Below are 23,693 nucleotides of genomic sequence, written 5' to 3'. Positions count from 1 at the left end.
TTCTTTGAGCAGATATAGAAAGTTGGTCTGGTTGCATGTGCCAAGATTTGTTATCACTGACCATCTGAAGAGACCAATTCTCCAGACTGATCCTACTGCCAATATTCCCGTGGTCTGCTGTTTATTTTCTTCAATCTTGCTACTGCCACTTGTCTACCCTAACTCCCCAAAGAAACTGTAGTGATAGAAGGGGCATCTTGTCTTCTTCTTCTTCTTCTTCTTCTTCTCTCTATTTGCCTATATTATGAATCAAGCTTAAAGAAAAAGAATAATAACATAGGAATAAATAAATAAACAATTGCAACATAAATTAATTTGCCCACACATTTAAACTGGAGTCAATGCTGCTCTAAAGACAGGATTCAAAACTTTAAACATTACTATTGAGGATATACATCTATCAGGTAATATCACTTGGTTTAGTATGAGCTAACATTATAAAACATTTCCAATTAAATGCATTGACTATTCTTTTCAAACAACTTATAATTGCTTAGAAATGAATCATGGCTGGGGGATTGGTTAGATTCAAGTGGTTATAGCTCAACAACTGATGTATTTGCACAACAACTAGCTTCCTTTCTTTTGGAAAAAAAAGTTTAATATGAATGATTCATTATTTTAGTCAGACTCCAAAGGAAATGGCAGCATAAATAAAAGACTTCCATCCATTGTGGAGGATGATGAAGAAGAGGAAGTCATGGCAGAAGAGGAAGCAGCAACTCTTTCCCCAGTTCACACAAGAAGCACAGCCTCCCAACAAAAAAAATCGGGAAGCAATAAAAGCTATCTGGGGATAAACTTGAAACAGTTCACCTCAGGAACTGTTCCCTTCCACTCACCCATCCGAGTTTGCAGTGCAACCTCATCTAGAACCAAGCATGAAACTGAACTCCATTACTATTCCAAAAGGAAAGAGAAGAATCTGAAGCTGCATCTTTCATCACTAAACAGCATCATCCCTCCTGATCTCAGCCCTCGGTAAGCATCAGGGAAGCCTTGTTGAAATAGACAACTTCATGTGCCATTATTTTTGCATTTCACTAAGATGTTTTTCTATTCCTTGGTGTTATTTCCAGTTACACTGCTGTTTCCACAAGTCTTGCTGGTATTTCATTTTGGCTGCAAGACTGTAGAGGGAATTATCTTTATGTTCATTAAATGGGGCTGGAACAAAATTTATTATCTGACTACACCTGCAAAAATTTGCTAATCACATATTTTATTAATAATAATAACTGAAGTTCATTAATCACTTCTGTTGGGTATTAGAATACCATTAGTCTTAGACAACATATGTCATCAGCCATCACTTATTGAACCTTGCTTTTAAATACTGTGGGTTTTTTATGTGTGTGTCTGTGTGTGTGTACATAAAGAGAGAGAGAGAGAAACAGGGAGAGATGCCTACAAAGAATGAAGATTTTGATAGGTGTGATAAAAACTAAAAACTAACATCTATATATACATCAATATAATATTGATTTATCTCATGTTATTATCAATATTCCTTTAAAAAAACCTATTTCCATCTGAAATGCAGCATCCCACAGATTTTTCTGAATGATTTTCATACAAAAGAAAAATTCCCATGGTGTGTAAAAATGATATGACAGGTTTTAAATAAATTGCTATAATCAGGGCACAAATAGGATTAGTTGACTAATATATTTACAAGGCTGGTTTTGTCATCCATAATACCCTATAGCAGAGTTGCTGTTTAAACTTGCTCCTTGTGAGAGAGAAACAAACCAATAAGGCACTGCTAACCATAGTTTCCCTTTCTATCTCAATCAGAAAACTAAATTAAGCATTTTGAAGAAAGTTGGAATATAAAGCAGTTGACTTCCACAGATTTGTTTATGAGATATACACTGTACTTTACATCTCAAACCAAACAAATGTATTTTATTAACTTTGCTTCTTTATTAATTTTCCCATTCATAACAGAACAAAGCAATTGCATATGGTTGTGTCAAACTAATTAATATCACAGCTTAAGCTAATTCTTGTTCATTTCCATGCAGCCCCATATGACTTCATTTGAAGATGCAGTTATGAGTCTTACTGAGCATACTTGGGGAACTCAGTCCAAGCTTAAACCCGTGATATAACCCCATGTAACATTTGCACTGCTCTCTGATTGGCTCCACACCTAAAGGATGATGTGTTATTGTTATTATCACTAGCAGCACAACTGATTAATTTCTGGCACAGCAAGAGCATAAGGATAAGCAGAAATTACTGCAAGCACCATGCTAAATTTAAAACATCAGTGCCTGGGAATAAGTGGTTTCCCATTAGCAGTAACTCTTGCTTCATATCAGCTCTTGGCTCTCCTATATTCTGGGGTTAAATTTTACAGAGGAGCGTGCATGGTCCCTTTTGCCCAGTCTTTTAAAGTGAGTCAAGGATGGCCTTGCAGTCCTTCTCATACCAGTTGGACATTTTAAAAAGCTACCAAACCAAAAACATCAAAGTTAAAAATTGGTTGTCTCATTATATTTTTGGTCTATGGTCAGATGATTTGGAACATTGGTCAGGTCACAATGGTGCAAAAACTCCACCTTTAAGCACAATTGCAGGATGCTGCATAGTTTTTGTTTAAAGCCGTATCTTTCTTCAATTAAATTAAATTCCAAATTTACCAAAATAAAAAATAGTTACAGAGCTGATAGAATATATTTCCTTTTTCCTGGGGTTTCACTGAGACATTAAATGCAATTTAGGGGGAAGTTTATCTGTGAAAAGTTCACTGAAATTACAAGAACTATGAATGCATATGATGAGGTGCTCCCTTTTTCATTTTAAATTGACTTATACAGCATTAAAAATAGCTATAGTTAGAGAAATCTCCATGCTTATGTTGCTGAATTTAGCTTTGGACAGATCGGAATTAAAGCAATCTTCTTTAATAGATATTCTGTGACCTGTGTAAAATAGTTCAAGAAGTTATTGTTCCATCATGCTATTATTCTATTTTCATTATGCTAAATATATCTATGACTCTTATGTAGTTGAAACCATAAATAAATATTTATCAACCAATACACAGTTGCAAAGTTTGCATAAATATTCATTAACAGAATTTGCTTCAATAAATGAGAAAGTCCCCATTTTTCTATTTACGTATGAACAAATAGAGGCTAATATAGCTACCTGCTGCATTAAAAAGGCAACTATTTGGGGGAAAGAAATGTCCCCTTATTCTCAATACAGTAGGTAGTTTCAGTTTGGATAAGGTTCAATAGCAAAGGGTGTCTTTTCAAATGAATTAGGGAAAATATAATAAACATCTTTTTTAAAAAAACATCCTCATTCAAAACATAATTTCAGTGGTCGAGAATGATGAGAAAATCATTCTTGCTGTATCTCTCAATAAGAGGAAGGAAGGAAGGAAGGAAGGAAGGAAGGAAGGAAGGAAGGAAGGAAGGAAGGAAGGAAGGAAGGAAGGAAGGACAAGGGCAAGTGTGCTAAATTGCAATGATTCAGAATACAGTGAGTGTAATAGGAAGGTAGCAGTGCTAAAATTCAAATGAGTAGATATGTACTCATAAATATATATGCACTATGTTGAGATGGAATTGCCTCTGCCATGCTGCATTTTCACATATAGGTAATCCTCACTTAACAATCAGTCACTTAGTGACTGTTTGAACTTACACCAGACCTTCCCAGAATCCAGTTCCAAAATTCCAATGGTGGCCCATCCTCATTGGCAATCATGTGATCACATTTTGGACCTCTCGGCAACCATTGTGCATTTATGGCATTTGCAGGATACTGCAAATCACATGACTGCGATTTTTGGCATTTTGCTGGTTTCTCGTACTTATGTCCAGTTTCTCATGGCAACTGTCCCAAGAAAGATTGTAATATCAGGCAGTCACGTGGTGATCCATTAACAACTGCTACAACGTATGGCTGTAATTTGAGGTAGTCAAGGATTACCTGTACAGGTATCTTATATTCAATTTCAATATTTACAAGTTAGAAATAGGTTCAAAAATTCAGTTGATCCTTCATAGTTTGCAAACTTCATAGTTTGCAAACTTCCATTGCAACTTGAAAATATTTTGAGAAATTAGAATGTCAGTGAATTCATACACCAACCAATAAATGTCTGTCATATGGTAAAGTTTAATATTCATTTTTGCTATTTTGCATTTATCATATTAGATGACAAATACCTATTGTTTTCCTGAAGAAAATATACCAGTGCAGCCTCAGGCATTCTTGTAGCATTTGTAGTGATCGATTTTCCAGCCGACATTCTCATAGCATTAATACAGCTGTTTCTGTGCTTAGGGCAATTAGTTCCTCTAAGGAAAAACTTTAGCCCCACATTTTATCTCTGTACATGTACCAAAGTCTGAACAATCCTAAGATAGGAATGCAAACACTGAAGCCACTGAAATATACACAGAACCATCTTCAGTCCACTATTGCTTCCCCGAAAACCTCATGCTTTACAGAGATATAATATGCCATTTCACTTAACAACCTTGAACATTCCATATACAGTTCTAATCCTGGTCCACCCAGGATATCAGGCAAACAATGAATATCCATATTTGCTTGAATAAGCTCTTCTATTCACTGACAAATAAGCCAACCAACCAACCACAAGAAGGCCAAAAAACCAAGCATGTACAGAAGTAAAGGCCAGAGTGCTGCCCATTCTTTTACTGAGAGAGGAAAAGCCTATTGGTTTGGTTTGGATTTTTTAAAGATCCAAGCAGGTTTTTTCTAGGATCAACAAGAAAAACAACTCTGGATCCATATTTCTGAAACCTCTAAGAAATTTATGCTGAGGTGGAGACGGGGGGGGCAGAATCTCTGATCTCTAATAGCTTCTGATTAAACTGGAATTTCAGTTTAAAATAGAGATCCAGGTAAAAATGAATCAACGGGTAGCAGGGAATGGTTAGCTAGGATGGTTCTCTGATATTTGGAATTGGGCTTTGATATCTGTTTTATAATCTCTACATGTACAAGGTGTAGCTAAGACTGATGTATCATTAAAAGCTTCTCTCTAACCACCTCTGAAAATACTTGCCACTCCTTATCCTCTCGTGAATTGCTCTGAATCTTGTCTTTTCAGATACTGTGATTTTTAGCTGCACCATCAGTTTATTTCTTCAATACCACTTGTTTTTTGCATGAATCCATCTAATTATTTTTTTTAAATTTTCTCTTAATGTTAATAAGAAAATAATTCTTTTATATCTTTATAGATTTATGGATTTTTGCACAAACTTTTCCATTATACACATTTTTATTGTTGGCATACTGTGGCTCAAAATTCTAAAAAGTACAAATTTTGATTAAATGTTGTCATGTATTGGTTAAAAAGGACAAATTCTATAGGTCACATTCAAATGCAAAATGTATATTTCCTCCATCCCTAGAGTCCATTTTAAATGTTTTAAATGGAATTTTAATAACAACAATAATAAAGAAACCAAATAAGAATAAGCCTCAAGATTAGCATTATTGATAAAACAACTTTCTAACCTCAAATGATGCCAATAATATTTTAAGTAACATTGTGGTCAGATGACCATAACCCATCAATGAGATTTGCTTAAAAAACATACAAATTGAAGCATCACTAATCTTCAGTCTTACTTTAGCTTGTTGGAAGAATTTAGGTGCAAATAATGAAATTCATATTGTAAATATTATATTGCTCCAACAAAGTATACATTGTTTATACTATATTATAGCATGACAGATCAATGAGATTTCTGTGAAAATAGTCCAAGCTTATGTTTTGTTTTGGGGGGGCCAAAACAGGATTTTTTTTTAAATTTTTATTAAATTTATTATTTAAAAACATTGGACACAGTACCAGCGGGCTGACAAACCTTTTTGTCTACAATGTTCAAATATATATATATATACATGTATATATGTACATCAAAGAAACACTTAGATACACTTAAGTTACAAATCAGTAAAATAACAGAATATTTAAGACAATGAGCTAGTCTGAAAAACCTATTAAAGACCTTTCTTTTTATCCCTCCAAAGATACAATTTGTTCCAAATTCTATAATAGTCTGATTGATCTTTATTCTTTAGTTCCAAAGTTAGTTTGTCCATTTCTGCGCAATCCCAAATTTTCCTAATAACCTCTTTTTCTCCTGGGATCTCATTCTTTTTCCATTTTTGCGCAAATGACATTCTAGCTGCTGTGATAATATGGATCGTTAAATATAGCACATCTTTAGGATATTTCTCTTTCGTAATTCCCAACAAGAAAAGTTCTGGACTAAACTCAATATCTTGTTTCAATATTTCTTTCAGCCAAATCCAAATCATTCTCCAAAATTTTTGTGTTTTACTGCAAGACCACCACGTATGGAAGTATGTGCCTATCTCTTCAGAGCACTTCCAACATTTGGGAGATGCTGTTGTATACATTTTTGCTAGACGGGCTGGGGGAAGATGCCATCGATAAAACATTTTAAATAAATTTTCTTTATACGATGAGGCCAATGTTATCCTTTTATTTCTGTCCCAAATTGTTTGCCAAGTACCTAAGTCAATGTTATGTCCTAAATTGTTAGCCCAGATCAACATGGGATCTTTCACTTGCTCTTCGAACAGCTTATATCCCAAAAGCAATTTATATAAATTCCTTATTTGTTTAGAGTCTGGTCCCAATAATATTTTGTCCAATGCTGTTTCAGAGGTATATATCCCCCATTCATTTTTATCCTTCCTAAATCTTGATTGGATTTGTAAGTAGGCCCACCAATTGAGTTTTATACCTTGTAATTCTAGTTCATTCCTAAGTTTCAATTCCCCCTCCTCATTCAGAATATCCTTGTATGAAATTATGTTACCCAAATCAAATAGATTTGGGTACACAATCGCTTCAAGGGTGGATAGCCAGACCGGTACTTTAGTGTAATTGTGAAATCTAATTTTTTTCCAAGTATTAAGTAACGCTTGCCTGATCCGATGTTTTTGAAAATGTGAGAAAAGACCTTGTTTCTCCGTCCATAGGAAAGCATGCCAGCCATATTGCAAATCGTGACCCTCTAAAGTTAATAGTCTTCTATTTCTCAAGATTACCCATTCTCTAATCCAACTCAGAGCCGCGGCATGGTAATATAATTCCCAGTCTGGCAATCCAAAACCCCCATTTTCCTTCGTGTCCTGTAAATATTTCAATTTAATTCTTGGTTTTTCCCCTGCCAAACAAAATTTAATGATCATTTATTCAAATTTTGAAAAAATTTAGAATCGAGTTGTATTGGGATGTTCTGAAACAGAAACAGGATTTTAGGCAGAATATTCATCTTAATGACAGCGATTCTTCCCAGTAATGAGAGTTTTAGATTTCCCCATCTTTCCAGATCACCTTTTATTTGATTCACTACATTATCATAATTATCTTTTTTGAGTGAGGTGCATCTAGCCGTAATGTTAATCCCTAGATATTTTATTTTCTTGACTATTTCTATATCCATGGTTCCAGCCAGATTTTCTTTTTGTTTATTGGTCATATTTTTAACAATCATCTTGGTCTTATTTCTATTTATTCGCAGTCCGGCAACCTCACCATATTTAGATAGTTCTTCCAATAGATTTGGTCCCATCTGACATGGATCCTCCATAATAAAAACCAGATCGTCTGCGAAAGCTTGAAGTTTAAAGGTTTCCTTTTTAATGGTTAATCCTTTTATCTTTGGGTCGTTTCTTATAATTCTCGTTAATACTTCAAGAGTCAATATAAACAGCAATGGTGATAAGGGGCAGCCTTGCCGTGTTCCCTTTTGAATTTGAAACTTCCTAGATGCTTCCCCATTAATAATTATTTTTGCTTCCTGGTTGTCATAAATTGCCCTAATTATATTTATAAATTTTTCACCCATATTCATAAAGCTAAGCTGTTGGTGCAAAAAAGACCATTTAACATTATCAAATGCCTTTTGGGCGTCTAAAAAAAGTAATGCCATCTGTTGTCCACTATGTAATTCATAGTACTCCAACGTATCTAATATTATTCTAATGTTGTGCTTAGTGTGTCTCTTAGCGAGAAAACCATTCTGGTCTGCGTTTATGAAATCATTCAGAAATCGTTTCAATCGTTCCGCTATAATTGATGTAAATATCTTATAGTCCGAATTAAGAAGTGATATGGGTCTATAATTTTGGATTAATGTATGGTCCGTATTATCTTTCGGGATAAGGGTTATGTTTGCTTCCGACCAAGATTTAGGCGTTCTTGCGCCTTCTAATACTGCGTTAAATGTGCTAAGATATTTTGTAGTTCTTTATAGATTTCTGATGGGAGACCATCGGGGCCCGATGCTTTATTGTTCTTTTGTGCATTAATAGCTTTTATCAACTCAGATAGCCGAATTTCCTCGTTTAGCATATTTCTGTTATCTTCTGTGACCTTGGGTAGTTTGGCTTTTTGAAAATATTCCTCCATTTTCTCCACACTTGCCTGGCTATCTTCTTTGTATAAACGCTCATAAAATTCCTGGGCTACGATTTTTTTTTTCTTCCTGGTGGAATATTCTCCCTTCCTCATCTCGTAGTTCGCGAATCCAGTTTTTCCCCTTTTGTTTTCCCAATTTATATGCGAGCCAACGGCCCGGTTTATTTGCATTTTCAAAAAAATTTTGTTTCGTGTTTCTCAGTTGTTGTGCTAATTTCTCTTTGTCTAAAATATTAAGCTTGTGTTTAATCAGATCCATAGATTGCTTGATATTCTCTTTTTGTGGATCTTGTTGGAGTATAACTTCTAAACTCTTATATTCCCCTTCTAATCTTTCCCGTTGTTGTCTTTTCCCCTTGTTTTTGTATACCATGTATGCCCTCGCTACCCCTCTCATCATTGCCTTGGCTGTATCCCAATTGCCAAAACAGGATTGTTGATGGAACAGAGGATGATGGCAACAATGAGGAAAACCAGGCATTTGAGTTTGGCTCTGAACAATTGAGGCAAGAATCCAGATCATCTCCTATCATCAGGGGTTAGTGCTATATTTAACCACCTTACAAATTATTTATAATGTATTTTTGGAGAGGAATGCCTTTTTTGTACTGCATATTGTGAAAAAAAATCCTTACCTGTAAATAGATTGGCGTATCAAATCCTAACAGAATGAAAAGTGTTGAGTCCTTCTTGTTTTTTAGATTACTTTTCCTGTCATTTAATAAATAAATGAGCAGATTTTGATTCCAAAAATTCAAGCTATGTCCTGAAAGACTTTAGAAGCTGCATAAAAGTGCTCATTACAACTATAGTGAATTAGTACAGTAATATGTTTTTCTAACAGTTGACTATTTTGAGTAATTGACATAATTGACTAATAGTGTCCAGAACGAATGAGGTCACAAATAGGGATGGATTTAAATATTTTAGCTTTAAATATATTCAAAATATATTAAATGCATTAATGAAAGAATAATATCTGAAAAATAAAAATGAATACTTGCCAGATTAAAACATTATCTAATAATATTTACTATTAAATAACTAATGTAGATATATTAGAAAACATTATTTAATAAAATTAAAGTAATAATTTAGAAATTTTGGTTTTTCCTCAACAAAGGAAGGTATTCATTTGATGAATCTTGAAAATGAATTATTTTACATATTTGAAATCTTTTCAGATAATTTTACATATTTGAAAATAGACAGGACACTAAAGTTTGTCCTTATCAAGTGCCTAATAATGTTTTTATGTCCTAAGTTTTGTTTATTTCTTTGTTTCAAGAAAAATCATGATCCTTTTCTTATGAGCAACCCTGCAATGAATTTACTGGGGGGGGGGAGAGCAGAAGCTCTCTAGACAATATTTCAGTCAACCAGATATTTAATAGTTCTGGAAGTGCTTCAAGAATGTATAAAACAATTGTGTAAAAGATAGCAAACAGATCAGGAATAACTGTGTATCTCGTTTATGGTGATTTTATGCATCATGAAGCAAGCCATAACGTGACTTGGTTTTGGCTGAGCCTAATATGTGAATCAACAAATTATAAATTATTGTTGTGTGCACACCATGGCTTAAGTTATTTATTTGTTTGTTTGTTTGTTTGTTTATTTGTTTGTTTGTTTATTTATTTATGGGATTTGTATGCCGCCCTATCTCCCAAAGGACTCAGGGCGGCTAACAACGATAAAAACACAAAATACAAACATTAAAAGGTATTAAATCAAATTATCCCATAAATAGTCCAATTAAAAACACAATAAAACAAAATTAAGAAAACCTCCCTTCCATCAGTCCAGGTCGGCCTGTTGAAAAAGCCATGTTTTAAGGTCGCGACGAAAGGAATGGAAATCCGGAGCCATCCAGAGCTCCAAGGGGAGTTGATTCCAAAGGGCAGGTGCCCCCACAGAGAAGGCCCTCCCCCTGGGGGTCGGCAGTCGACATTGTTGGGCCGACGGCACCCTGAGGAGGCCCTCCCTGTGTGAGCGCACAGGGCGATGGGCAGTCGTTCCTGGAAGCAGACGGTCCTGCAAATATGACTTTAATGTTTAAGTATCTACTACTTTTAGACTGAATCTAACTGTAGATTATCCACACATGATATGATGGCATAAAATGGGAAATATTCCTGTATCATCCCACAGAGGGCAAGATATGCTTATCCTAATTAGTATTATGTATGAACATAGCTCATATATCAGGTAGAAATGCAGTACATCAAACCCTCTTTCTGTACTGATTTACTTTCTTATAAAAGTGCTCAGCCTTTACATAAGCAAGCTACTGGATCAGTTCTGGATAAAGATAAGAGTTGATCTACCTCAGTGATAATGTGATTTTTGTCTCCTTTAAAAAGTCTTAGACATAGCACTTGCATAACTTATATATTTTTTATTTTAATCCCATTTATAATTTATATGAGAATGCATTAGGGTAAAAACAATCTGCAATATTTATTAATTTGCTTTCAAACAGATTTATTTTGTCCTATGAAAATAAACAGGGTAATATTGATTTCATTATTGTTATTTATTTATTTAATTTTATGTTTATTATTCCTTTGGATTTCATATGATTACCCTTAAATCCAATTCATATGACGTTATTCATTCATATGATTGCCCTTAAAGCCAAACTTCTAATTTTATTATCTTAATTAGAATAAATTTAACATTAATAAAGTTTTATTTCACAAGAAACCACCGTGGCTTTGTTAGGAATATGTCATGTCATACTAATTTTACTCTCTGTCTATCCTCTAAATAATTATGAGAACACGATGGATATATTATACAAGGTCTACCAAAAAAATCTCATAGGCCAATCACAATATGTTTTATTATTTTTTTCAGAAAAAATGTAAATATATTTAGAAATATTCAATGGTTATGCATCAAATAGAAGTGTTTGAAAGAAAATGACAACAAATTTGAACATAGTCTATGGACCTTGATTTTTAATACATTTTATATGTTGAGTCTAGCAAAAGTTTGATATGTGTTAATTGATAAGATGGTAATCTATAGATTGGACCTTACCATTATTTCCTGGATGAATTGCTGATTAAGCAATGGTATTCAATGAAATGTCTCTGAAACCTCTTTCTATCTAAAAGTTTCATTTAGGAAGAAGTTGTTTTAGATCATATATGCACAGTCTTTGATTATCAGGGCACCTACACTTTCTGAAATCTTCCCTTTGGGAGAGCTGTGATTTATAATACTAATAGAAGAAACATATTAAATATGTAAAAATATGCATGGTTACCATAGTTTATTTATTAATCAATCACATTTAGGTACCATCCATCTCATCCTCAGACTGACCCTTAATATTTAATCAGTTGTTTATTCTGCCTCTGTCCTCTGCCTTATTTTGAAACAGAGCCCACTCTCCTGAACTGAGAACCACACACACACAAACACACACACACACAAACACACAAGCTAAACATTGATACACAGCAACAAAGAAAACTTTGAGTCTGGCCAAATACAGTGTTGTCAAAATCCTAGCAGGTTACTTTCACCAGCAATAGAAAAGATGGTCTGCCAGTTCTGGGCTTTGTTAATTTTAGATTTAAAGAACCTCTAATGTTTTTTTCAAGATGGAAACTTAGGCATGACTGGAATACCTCAGGAACTATGGAAGCATTATCAGTGTAAACTATTCTCAGGCTTCATAACATACAAGAGAGAAATGAGGGCTTCTTTTGAATTAGGAAAATAAGGGTGCCTTGTACTGTTTCAACATACTCAGTATGGTTGCTAAATTAATTGATGAATTACAGTGCATTATAAATTATACAACATCAACATAAATTATAAATGAAACACACACACACACACACACACACATACAGAGAGAGAGAGGGAGGGAGGGAGGGAGGGAGGGAGAGGATGTTATGGGACTATAAGACTCAAGTCTCATTAGAAGCCAAATAGAGTTCTAATCTGATGCCATAAACATCTAACACAGGGCTTTTTAACCAGTGGTACTTTAGCACCAGACTGGTGGTACGCAAGCCCTAGCTAATTGTAATGAGGAAGGGAACCAGTTAAAGTGGAGCTGTACAGACCTGGAGGAGATCATCTGGAGCTGCAGAGCTTGGCAGAATCCCCAGGATCTGCTCACGTGGCAACATGGTAATTGGAGCTTCCAGTCCACCCAGAAAAGGAGGAGGAGGGTGGAGAGAAGAGAAGGTATAAAAGGGGCAGACTGAGAAGAGAAGAGGCTTTTCTTACCAAAGCGGTGAGGAGACAGAACAAGCAGCCTGTTTTCAGAAGAAGGGTGAGTGAGTGAGGGTGTGTTTTGGGGGGAAGGGTGAGCAAGTGAGCAGCGGTGGGTTTAGCAAGCATGTATTTTCAGGTGAAGGTTGAGTTAGTGAGTGATGTGTTTAGAAGCATAGATCAGATGAAGCCCAGCGCTGATCCTAGTGCTTCTGCTAAGTTAGCAAGCAGCATGTTTTCTGGAAAAGTACGAGCAAGTGAACTGGGCAGAAGCACAGGATTGGCCCATTCAGCTACAGCTGATCCACGCTTCTGCAGGGCCACCCAGAAGTGTGGATCAGCTGGAGCCTGGCGCTGATCCTGGTGCTTCTACTAAGTTAAGCAAGCAGCATGTTTTCCGGCAAAGCATGAGCAGGTGAGCTGGGCAGGAGACCAGGATCGGCACTTCAGGTGCACATGGAAGAGAAAAGGGTGGGGAGAGGAGATACTATAAAAGGAGGTTTTGGTAGGGGAGGGAGAGAAAAAAAGAACAGGAGAAAGAGAAAGGAACTGCAAAAGAGAGACAGAGAAGCACAGCCTTGAGAGGAATCAGCTAGAAGTGCATGGAAGAGAAAACTGGGAAGAGGAGAGGCTATAAAAGAAGGGAAGAGAATAGAGGATATAAAGGGGGATGAGAGAAGAGAGGATATAAAGGGGTGAGAGAAGAGAATATAAAGGGGGGTGAGGACTACCTGTACTTTATAACTTTTTTCTGGGTTTTTTTGAAATCAGTTTTTTGACACCTTGCTAGGCAACTTGTGATACTTGAATATTGTTGTAATGTATTGGCCTTATCTGTGTAAATCACTTGCTTATGTATAAACTGTTTGCTTAATGGCTGACCTACTTTGTGTGTTATATAACAGTTGCTGGGCTGAGCTAGACTTTCTGTCTCCAGGCTGTTAAGTAGGTTTGGGCGGGAAACTGCTACTTTAAATCTATTGGTCGCTGCCTAGAGGCCAACTGTATAAATAGATGCGCAGCAGCTATTAGTTTGTTTCTGTTGTTATGTTCTGACTCTGAATAAACCTGTTGCTCTTTGAACACTTCTTCTTGCTCAATACCTACAAGAACCAAATACTTAACACTGGAGATGAAGATGGGATGTGCTGCTTCATCGTAAGAGCCTGAAGTCACTAGGAGGTGAGGCTAGCACAGAGCCTGGCAGGAACTACGTTCCCCCCTTGGTCTGCCTAGCAAGCCATGCTGGAGACCCCCCTGCCCTAAGGATCTGTCTTAGGGCCTACACAGAAGCCAGCAGCACAAGGCAAAGCGAGAAACAAGCAACGAAGATTACTCACGAAAGTTGGAAAGCTCAAAGAGTTTGATGTGACACACCCAGAGAGATGGGCATCCTACATTTCCCATGTAGAAAACTACCTCCGCACCAACCAAGTCGGCGAAGATGGGCTGAAGGCCACAACCCTCCTCTGCATGTATGGCCCAGCCACCTTTGATATCGCTGAGAACTTGGTCGCTCCTGCACCACTCGAGTTTGTCAGCTATGCAGACTTGAACAAAAAGCTTTGAGAACACTTCGAGCTGAAGTTATCCATGATAGCATGGAGGCACGCCTTCAAGCAATGCGAACAACAACCCAGCGAGTTGGCAATGGAATTCATTGCAGGTCTTCAGCAGGTGTCTTGACTATGTAACTTCACCGATTTAGAAGATAGACTAAGAGATCGTTTAGTTTGTGGACTCAGGAACCAAGAGCTCCAACAAAAACTTTTTACTAAGGAGACTCTTGCTACAGGAGGCCTTGAAGGAGGTCATGGTGCAAAAAGCCACCGGAGGGGCTGTTAAGGAACTGCGGCTCTCCAAATGTGTGCCAAGCACAGAATCCATCCACCATGAGGACGTCAAACGGATGGAAGACACCGACTCAGACTACGAAGTTGACAAGATACAGAGGCACCAGGAGAAGGGACCAAGGCCATCTGACAGGGCAGTTCCATTCCCTAGGTCCATAGGCTGCAGAGGCCTCCATCAACATGTAGAATGCCATTTCCAAACAGCCACATGCCGGGCATGTGGAAAACCAGGCCACATCGCTGCCATCTGCTGAGGTCGTCAGCGAGACCGCCAGCTGGGCGAATCATTCAGGAGAGGTACCAGGGCCCTGGGGCAACACCAAGTAGGGTTCTGCTCCAGTCGTAGGAGTGTGTTCCACACTGGTGCCCACTGACCTCTTAAGCAAAGTTTCGACTGCAAGTCGAGCTTCAGGGAGTTCCATGTAAAATGGAACTGGACACAGGCTCAGCTGTATCCATTATCTCCATTGGAACTTTCTGGCACATTTGTATCTGCAGCAATAGATGGGTCAAACTTCGACCATCTAACATTCTACTCACCGACTTCCAGAACTCACGAGTGGCAGTCAAGGGCGAAGCCACACTTGTGGTGAAATTCAAGGGGTTTTCAGGCCCATAGATGTTATTGTGGTGGAAGGCCAACGCACGAGCCTCATAGGGCTCGATCGGTTTGATGCATTGGGCATCCGAGTAACTGGCATTTACCGACACAGACGGTAGACTTGTCTTCAGTCTGCAAAGAGTTTGCGGATGTTTTCAGTCCAAGTTTGGGAGAGTACAAGGACCCTCCGATAGCTTTTAGACATGATCCTCTGGTAGCACCAATCCGGGTTAAGCCCTGTCAAGTGCCTTTTGCATTAAAGCACAAAATCAATGCAGAGCTGGACAAGCTGGTCAGTCAGGGAGTATTGCAGCCTGTGGACAGTGGGGTGTGGGAACCCCTATTGTAACACCACTCAAGGCCAACATAGAGGTACACATATGTGCTGACTATAAGTGCACCATTAACCGGGCACTACAACAGCATGCGTACCCCGTCTCAGTTGTCAGCCATATTTTGGCATCCTTGCAAGGAGGCCGCTTGTTTGCTAAATTAGATTTAGCACAGGCCTATCAGCAGCTGCCGGTGGATAAGGCCACAGCAGCAGCCCAAACCATTGTTACCCACAGGGGGGCCTTCAAAGTCAAGCGCCTACAGTTTGGGGTGAGTGTGGCCCCAGGGATTTTTCAGGGACTGATAGAGCATACACCCCTACTTCAATGATGTACTCATCAGCGGGGTATCTACAGAGGTTCTGGCTGAATGGCTTAGAGCCGTCCTTCAGCGGTTCTGTGCAGCGGGACTCAAATTAAAGAAAGAGAAATGCAAGATTGGGGTTCAGTCTACTGAGTTCCTGGGATTTCACATCGATGCCAATGGCGTCCATCCTGTGGAGTCAAAGCTGAAAGCGATTCAAGCCCTAGGTCCAAAGGGGAGCTTCAAGCCTTCTTGGGCCTTCTAAACTTTTATCATGCATTCTTCCCAAATAAGGTCGCAGTGGCAGAGCCGTTACACTGGCTCTTAGACAAAAACACTCAGTGGCGGTGGACCAATGTCCACGAAAGACGCTTCCAGGCAGTAAAATCGCTGTTCTCCTTGAACTTGGTGCTCACACACTTTAACAAAAAGCTGTCAGTTTGCATCGCGTGTGATGCATCCCTATACCGGGTTGGGGCTGTGTTGAGCCATTTGTCAGTGTATGGGAAACAGTCTCCCATTGCTTATTACTCGAGGACCCTGTCTTCTGCTGAGCGCAATTACGCACAGATTGACAAAGAGGCCTTGGCCATTGTGGCTGGGGTTAAAAAGTTCCATGACTATTTGTATGGACACTATTTTAGCCATACAGGATTTGCCAGAGTTCCCTCTCCATGCAGGAGATGTAGCTGCAGAAGCAGCAGCTGACAAAGCCCTTAGCCATGTACTGACATGGATTCACACAGGATGGCTTGACACTAGCCCGGGACCAGAATTCCAAAGTTCTTTTATGCGAAAAAATGAGCTGTCAGCTCATAAGAGGTGTATCCTTTGGGGCAGTAGAGTTATAGTCACCAGATCACTCTAGCCCAGGGTTCTTCAGTCTCTGCATGAAGGCCATCTAGGAATAATCCAGATGAAGGCACTAGCAAGGAGCTACCTCTGGTGGCCAGGGCTAGATAAAGCTATCGAGGCCCAAGTACATGGGTCTTACATGTGTCAACAATTCAGACTGGAGATGCCACAGGCCCCTGACCACCTATGGGAGGAAACACACATACTGTGGTCCAAAATCCATGCCAATTTTTCCGGGCCCTTTCAGGGACAATTGTTTTTAATAGTGGTCTACAGCCACTCTAATGGTTAGAAGTGGTGCCAATTTCCACTATGACTACTGCTAGGACCACCCAGGTGCTGAGGAAACTATTTGCAACACATGGGCTTCCAGACATCTTAGTCTCCGACAATGGGGCCCAGTTCACCGCATCAGAAATCCAGGCCTTCCTCAGGGCTAACCTCATAAGGCACGCCACGTCAACTCCCTTTCATGCATCATTGAATGGACAAGCAGAAAGCATGGTTTGCACAACCAAAGAATCCCTGAAATGCATTGTAACAGGGGATTGGCACCACAGGCTGGGTGATTTTCTACTCAGCCAGCACACAACGCCTTGCACCGCCACAGGCAAGAGCCCAACCGAGCTTCGCTGAGGCAGGCGGCTAATCCCAAAACTGGACAGGCTGCACCCTGACACAGCAGCTTCCAACACTACACGTCCAAAGGCACCAAGAAACTTATAAGTGGGTGACTGGGTTTGGACCCAGAATTACGGACAAGGGGCTTCATGGGTTGCAGCAAAGGTTGTTAAGGTATTAGGACCACTTTCCTATGAGGTGATCCTGGAAGATGGGTGAGTCATTCGCCGACACATTGATCAGCTGCATCGGCGACTAGCAGATCAGTCGCTGGCTCAGTATTTCCAAGAGGGACAGACACTGGGTCCACAAGTTAGTGGTCCAATAGAGCGTTTGCACACTCTGAGAGAACTCTTGCACATTATGATGGGGAAATGGTCATAGAAGAGTACCCTTCTGACACACAGACTGTATCACAGGATCCAGACAGTCAACCTGCACCAAGAAGCAGCCCTGCAGATTTCACTGCACAATTGGACTTGGTTTGGGCTGACTGGGACAGGCCATCCAAAGGGACTCGAGTCACTCTGACTCCACTGAACCGCAGAGCCCTGCTCTACCCAGCCAGGCAGGCAAGCAGGTAGACCAGGAAATCCCTGTAATCCCTAGACGTTCTGAATGAGCATGAAGGCCACCTAAGTATCTGCAAGATTATGTAAAACAAATGAGAGTTTGTGCTATCCAGGGGGAAGGGGTGTAATGTATTGGCCTTATCTATGTAAATCGCCTGCTTATATCTAAACTGTTTGCTTAATGGCTGACCTACTTTGTATGTTGTATAACGGTTGCTGGGCTGAGCTAGACTTGGTGTCTCCAGTCTGTTAAGTAGGTTTGGGCAGTAAACTACTACTTTAAATCTATTGGTCGCCGCCTAGAGGCCAACTGTATAAATACCTGTGCAGCAGCTATTAGTTTGCTTCTGTTGTTATGTTCTGACTCTGAATAAACTTGTTGCTGTTTGAAAACTTCGTCTCGCTCAATGCCTGCAAGAACCAAATACGTAACAATTGCCATATTCTAAAAGTGGTACAATCGGTGAAAAGATTGAAAAGCCCTGATCTAACACAACCGAACATATGACATCTGCAGTACATTATTGAAAGATCAAATTCAGATCCTAGCTCAAAAAAGATTTCATATTTTTGAATCTAATCACCATGATCTCTCCTATCTTTATGAAATTACAAATTGTTGGGAATGCATTTAGTTTGAGTGCTAATTTTGAAATAGTTGGTACAAAGTTGTCTCTCTGATTATGAGAAAGCCAGGAAACAATATTAAGCTTATATATTATGCATTGTTGTGATTACAGAGAATGAGGTTTGTGCTGCTGTGTTAGTTATCAAAGCAGAAGAAACAAAACAACAGATCAACAAGCTTAATAATGAGGTAAGGTGTATTTTTGTATTTCATTGAAATTATTCTGTACATTCTGATAACATTGTAAATACTAGCTATACTGTAAGATTTCATAAATAGCAGCTTTTGGGGGGGAATGAAACATATCTGCATTAATTTCTTACTGTAGTAGAAATGAGTATGTATTCAAGAGCCAAAAAGGTTTTATTTTTTCATATGATAGGATTAAGGCTGCAATTTTACAATATAATACCTAGAAGTTTATCACATTAAACTCTTTTTGGCTTATTTTCAGATACATCCATACAGATTTCACTGTAAGATGTATCAAAACCTCAGAAGCATAAGTGCTAATCAATACAATCATAATGAAAATATTAGGTTTTTATGTATAAATAGAATTGCACAAGGAAGATTTTTCTTAACATGTCCTTTTTCCTTAAAAAGAATCTTTTAAAATTATCTGTATTTCTTTTAAAAATAGTTCTTAATCCAGTAAAGGTTTGTTTAAAAATTACAGTGATCTACAGTAAACAGTTTATATATATTATAAATTTCTTCAGAATATATTCTCTCAGCCTGGATCTATTTTTTATGATTCACTGGAAAAATCTCCAAAATAAGCTAAGATGATTGAAAAAGGCAGGGAACAACAACAGCCACATAGGCCCAGGTTTTAAAAAAGATATTTAAAATAGCAGGACCATGAATATAAAATGTATATTTTATAGCATTTTATTTGTATTTTTATGTGTATAGGTTTTGTATAATTTTATCCTTTTAATATTATAAACTGCCAAGAGTTACCTTGTGGTAAGATGGATGGTCAATAAATTACATATATACAGTACATACGTCCATTCATACATACATATGCAATGCAAAAGAATTGTAGCACCTCATTGCTGCTGATTAAAGCAAAAGGTCTTTTTTCAAGCTTCCTCATAACCTTGAAGAATGACTACTTCATGTGCTCATCTCTTTAAATTAACTGTTAAACTAGCCACATCTTTCTTTCATTTTCATGGAACTGAGAAATAGGAAGGGCAACATTAATTATTCCTGCTGTTCTGAAGCACAGTTTTCAAATCTGGAATGGGGCAACTCTCTTCAGCCAACTCGCCACAGGAAAATCCCACACAGAAATAACTCAAGAGAGAGACAGGTGAATTGCAGTGGGCCTTAGCCTAAAGCAAGACAAGGCCTGCTGCTATTTGTTTGTCCCTCTTTTGATTTATCCTGTGTTGAATTGTTCTGCAGCAGGTTGTCCTACGGCAGGTTGGCTATAGTGAATCAGCCAAGGTGAGTCAGCCAGGGCAAGTTGGGCACAGCAAATTGTTCTAGACCTTTCCAAATCAAGTCTACACAAAGCTTACTGCAGCGTGATCCCTTGTCCATATACAAAATCAGAGACACTTCCTCACATTCTTTAAAGTTATAATATAAAAATATAGATTTAAAAAGTTACAGAGTTACAAAAATATTAGGATACAATATCTCACAAAACCTCTCAACTTATTCAATACCCTAGGACAGGGGTAGGCAACCTTGGCTCTTTTATGACTCGCGGACTTCAACTCCCAGAATTCCTGAGCCAGCATAGCTGGCTCAGGAATTCTGGGAGTTGAAGTCCACGAGTCATAAAAGAGCCAAGGTTGCCGACCCCTGCCCTAGGATAATAGAATGGATAATAAATTGTTTGCAAAAGAAAATAAATAAATATTATTACACATTTTCAATTGAAAAGTTGCATGTGGTTTGAATCGGTCTGTACTGCCATTTCAACAACTTCAAAGATTCATAACAAGGTTTCTTTGGTTCAGTTTTCCATCCCCCAATAGAAACCCAACAGTCCAGAAAAAGGAAAATATAACTTAACAATATTTTACACACTAGTAAGACAACACCCCTCCCCCCAAACTAAAGAATTGTAAGTCAGATCAAGGTGAAATAAAATATAATTTTACTGAACCAAATGTAATTGGTGTTATTTTATAATAAAACAATTCCTCAGTCAAAGTCTGGCAAATTTGCCTTTCCATCATATTCCTTTATGTCATATTAAATACCATTATAGACAAAAAGTCAAATGTACAAATTATATTTCTGAGTTTTGTTCAATCCTCAATTACTTCATGGGGCTAACCACATTGTTTCCTGGACACTAGTACAGAAGTGGCTTGCCAATGTCTTCTCTAGAATATAATATATCCCAAACTATTTTGCAACCAGGGCATTCATAAGGCGAAAGGGGGTGCCAAAAAATCAACATAATGGTTGCAACTGCACAATTGAAGCCTTATCCCCTTTTTACAGGTTTTGACACATGTAAGAAGAGATGAGGATTCAATCACAACCACCATCTTGATTTAAAATAGAGAGAGAGAGATCCTTGTCTAAACCTTTGACATACTAACCATGCTAACCCTGCTTAGTTTCAACCAGACAAGAATGGTCAGTTGCACTGATATAGCCTTTCCAGATACATAAAAATAAAAATTTTCACAACGCACATGAAAATCTTTTGTACCACAACATATACTTTCATTATCAACATAATAAACAATAAACAAATCCTACGTAGCAATCTTTCAGTTGGGTTCACTAAAGAAACCCCAGAAAATCTTGCTTTGTTTCTAATTTGTCAAGTTTAACATTGACTAACATCATATTCAGACATGAGGAAATGCAAAATGGGCATTGCCAATGTGTCCATTGTCAATCTGAAGGAGTCAACTCCTGTATTTGTAAAAAAAAAAAATCCTCTACAAGGATAGTAGCTGTGCTCAGTCCAGACTAACCCAATGGGAGAAATGCTATGTGCATAAAAGAGGCTTAATTTATAAGGCCAGGAACATAATTAGACTTCATAATCAAGAGATTCAAGGGACCAGGATTAGCCTTGACCATTCTTTTTGATCTTATCACACATTTGATACTAAAGCTGCCAAGTTCCTGAATAGAGATTAACTTGAAGACTAGCACCACAGTAGTAGTTGATCTTGAAATAGCATTTTGGAACCTATATATTTTTTGTATTAGGAATGTCTTTATGACTGAGTTTCCCTTCTTTTCTTATGATATCTATGTGTGTGTATACATATATGAATGATTGATTGATTAAATAAATTTATGACATTCTAGGTCAATGCTTTGACCCAAGAGGTCTCTCAATTAAGAAAAGACATGAAGAGTGTTACACATCTCCTGGAAAACCTATTGATGACCCCGAAATCACCAGAGTTCTGTGCAATTCATGGTCCAGCAACAAGCCCCACCATGGAAAACTTACAAACAAGAATGACATGGACTACACACCAACCTTGTATGCATATGCAGGTACCAAAGGTTACTTGCACCAAAGCACAGCTCTGCCATTCCAACACCATTGTAGGAATTTGGAACATGGACCCAACTTCTGTTAATAGCAGCCCACAAAGAACTGAATCCCATGCACAAAATTCTACAGATGGTGAATTTTATTGTACTTCAGGCTTTGAATATTCACCTTCCCATTGCCATGTTATCCAAAAAGATAATTTGCAGTTTGTAGGCTGCACTTCTCCCCATTCTGACACTACTTTGACTCCTCTCCAGTCTATTTCAGCAACCCTGTCATCATCTATCTGCTCTTCATCTGAGACATCCTTACACCTTGTTTTGCCCAGTAGATCTGAGGAAGGCAGCTTCAGTCAGGGAGTTAGTTCATTAAGCCTTGAAAATCTGCCAGGATCTTGGGACTTGGAAGGAACAACACTTGGACAGACTTCAGAAGATGTTAAGACCAGCACAGAGGACATTAGAGACAGCAAAGCTATAAATGCATAATGGGACTGATTGAGTAATATTTCAAGTAAGTCCCATGTTTGTAGGATCATCCAGTACTGCATGACAATTTGCCTTTTGTTAGATGATCATGAAAACCCGAAACATGAAACTTCACATGGTTAGAAGAGTAGAAGAAAAGCAGAGGCTAAAATGAAATGATTTCTAAATTTCAAAAGCACACTGAATTTTTTTTTATGTGCAGTTACTTCAGAGATTTTTGTCATTCTTCACTGCTCCTTAGAACCAAAGAATTTGGACAGCTAGGATTAGGGAGCTTTTGAACAGGAAGACACTGCTGTGTGAAGTGAAGGATTGCTTTTTGTTTTGTCCATTTTATTTTTCTTTCTTTAGTGCTTGATTGTTGCTTCTAGATAATACCTATTTCCCTTCAGGTGATTGAGACTCTTGCTGGTATTTATGTCAGAGCTGTAAAGGCTGAAAGACAGTTATCACTGCATGTCATCTCCTTGACAATCAACCAAATAGATCTGATAGGGAGTGGTTAATTATTGCACGTTCTTTGTTATATAAATGAGACCTCTTTATCAAAAAAAATTATATATGTATATACTATTTTTCTATACTTGATAAAAAGTATGTATTTAAAATATTTATAAGGAGATTAAAGATATGAGGGGGGTTACCTTGCTTGCATTCTTCAAAACTAATGCATTCCCATGTACATGCTATTATGAATTAGATCAAGCTGTTCTTAACTTCAAAACTTATCTTTTCTCTGCTGCATGAAATTATAATGAATTTATCCATGCCAATAGAATACAAATAAAGAAGAGCGATGCTGTTTTATTCACAAAAGAATAAAAGGAGAATGATATATATAATATTTAGACAGTCTTTCAACTTTAATATGTTACTCAAGTATGATGCTTTTATTTATGCTGTTATGTAACATCATTATTTTCATTTTCAAGAAATATAGATCTAATAACTATATCAGAATAAATCCCTTGCATATGTTCTTCAATCAAGATAATAATTTGAAAGCTGGGTTATACTATAAAAAGGAAATATTTCTCCAATACATTTTTCAGAAATAAATAATATTGTTTCACCAGCATAAAAATGAATAATCAATACATTGTAGGATACTTTTCAACTAACTAACATATTTGTACACAAAATAACTTGATAGAAAACTAAAATAGGTATGCATTTGGTTTTATAACATTTCAGATAAGTTGGTGCTTTGATGAATATTTTGAATGCAGCATCTATATCATTT

The 23,693-nt window shown here is 37.7% G+C and overlaps 1 protein-coding gene across 1 annotated transcript in view; it reads left to right on the top strand.

The window, feature by feature from the left end:
* Positions 1–22,450, top strand: part of KCNH8 (potassium voltage-gated channel subfamily H member 8) — a gene marked incomplete at both ends in the record, with an annotated part of 243,408 nt that extends 220,958 nt beyond the window's left edge. The window contains 4 exons of the mRNA XM_083379020.1: positions 626–981; positions 8,893–8,999; positions 18,576–18,652; positions 21,767–22,450. Coding sequence (XP_083235146.1) covers positions 626–981; positions 8,893–8,999; positions 18,576–18,652; positions 21,767–22,450 — 1,224 coding nt within the window. The remainder of the gene's footprint in view (positions 1–625; positions 982–8,892; positions 9,000–18,575; positions 18,653–21,766) is intronic.
* Positions 22,451–23,693: the final 1,243 nt, after the last annotated feature.

Source organism: Vipera ursinii (genome assembly GCF_947247035.1).
Source record: "Vipera ursinii genome assembly, chromosome: Z".
Lineage (NCBI taxonomy): Eukaryota > Metazoa > Chordata > Lepidosauria > Squamata > Viperidae > Vipera > Vipera ursinii.
Note: the sequence above shows the minus strand (reverse complement) of the source record. Positions and strands in the feature narration are given on the sequence as shown.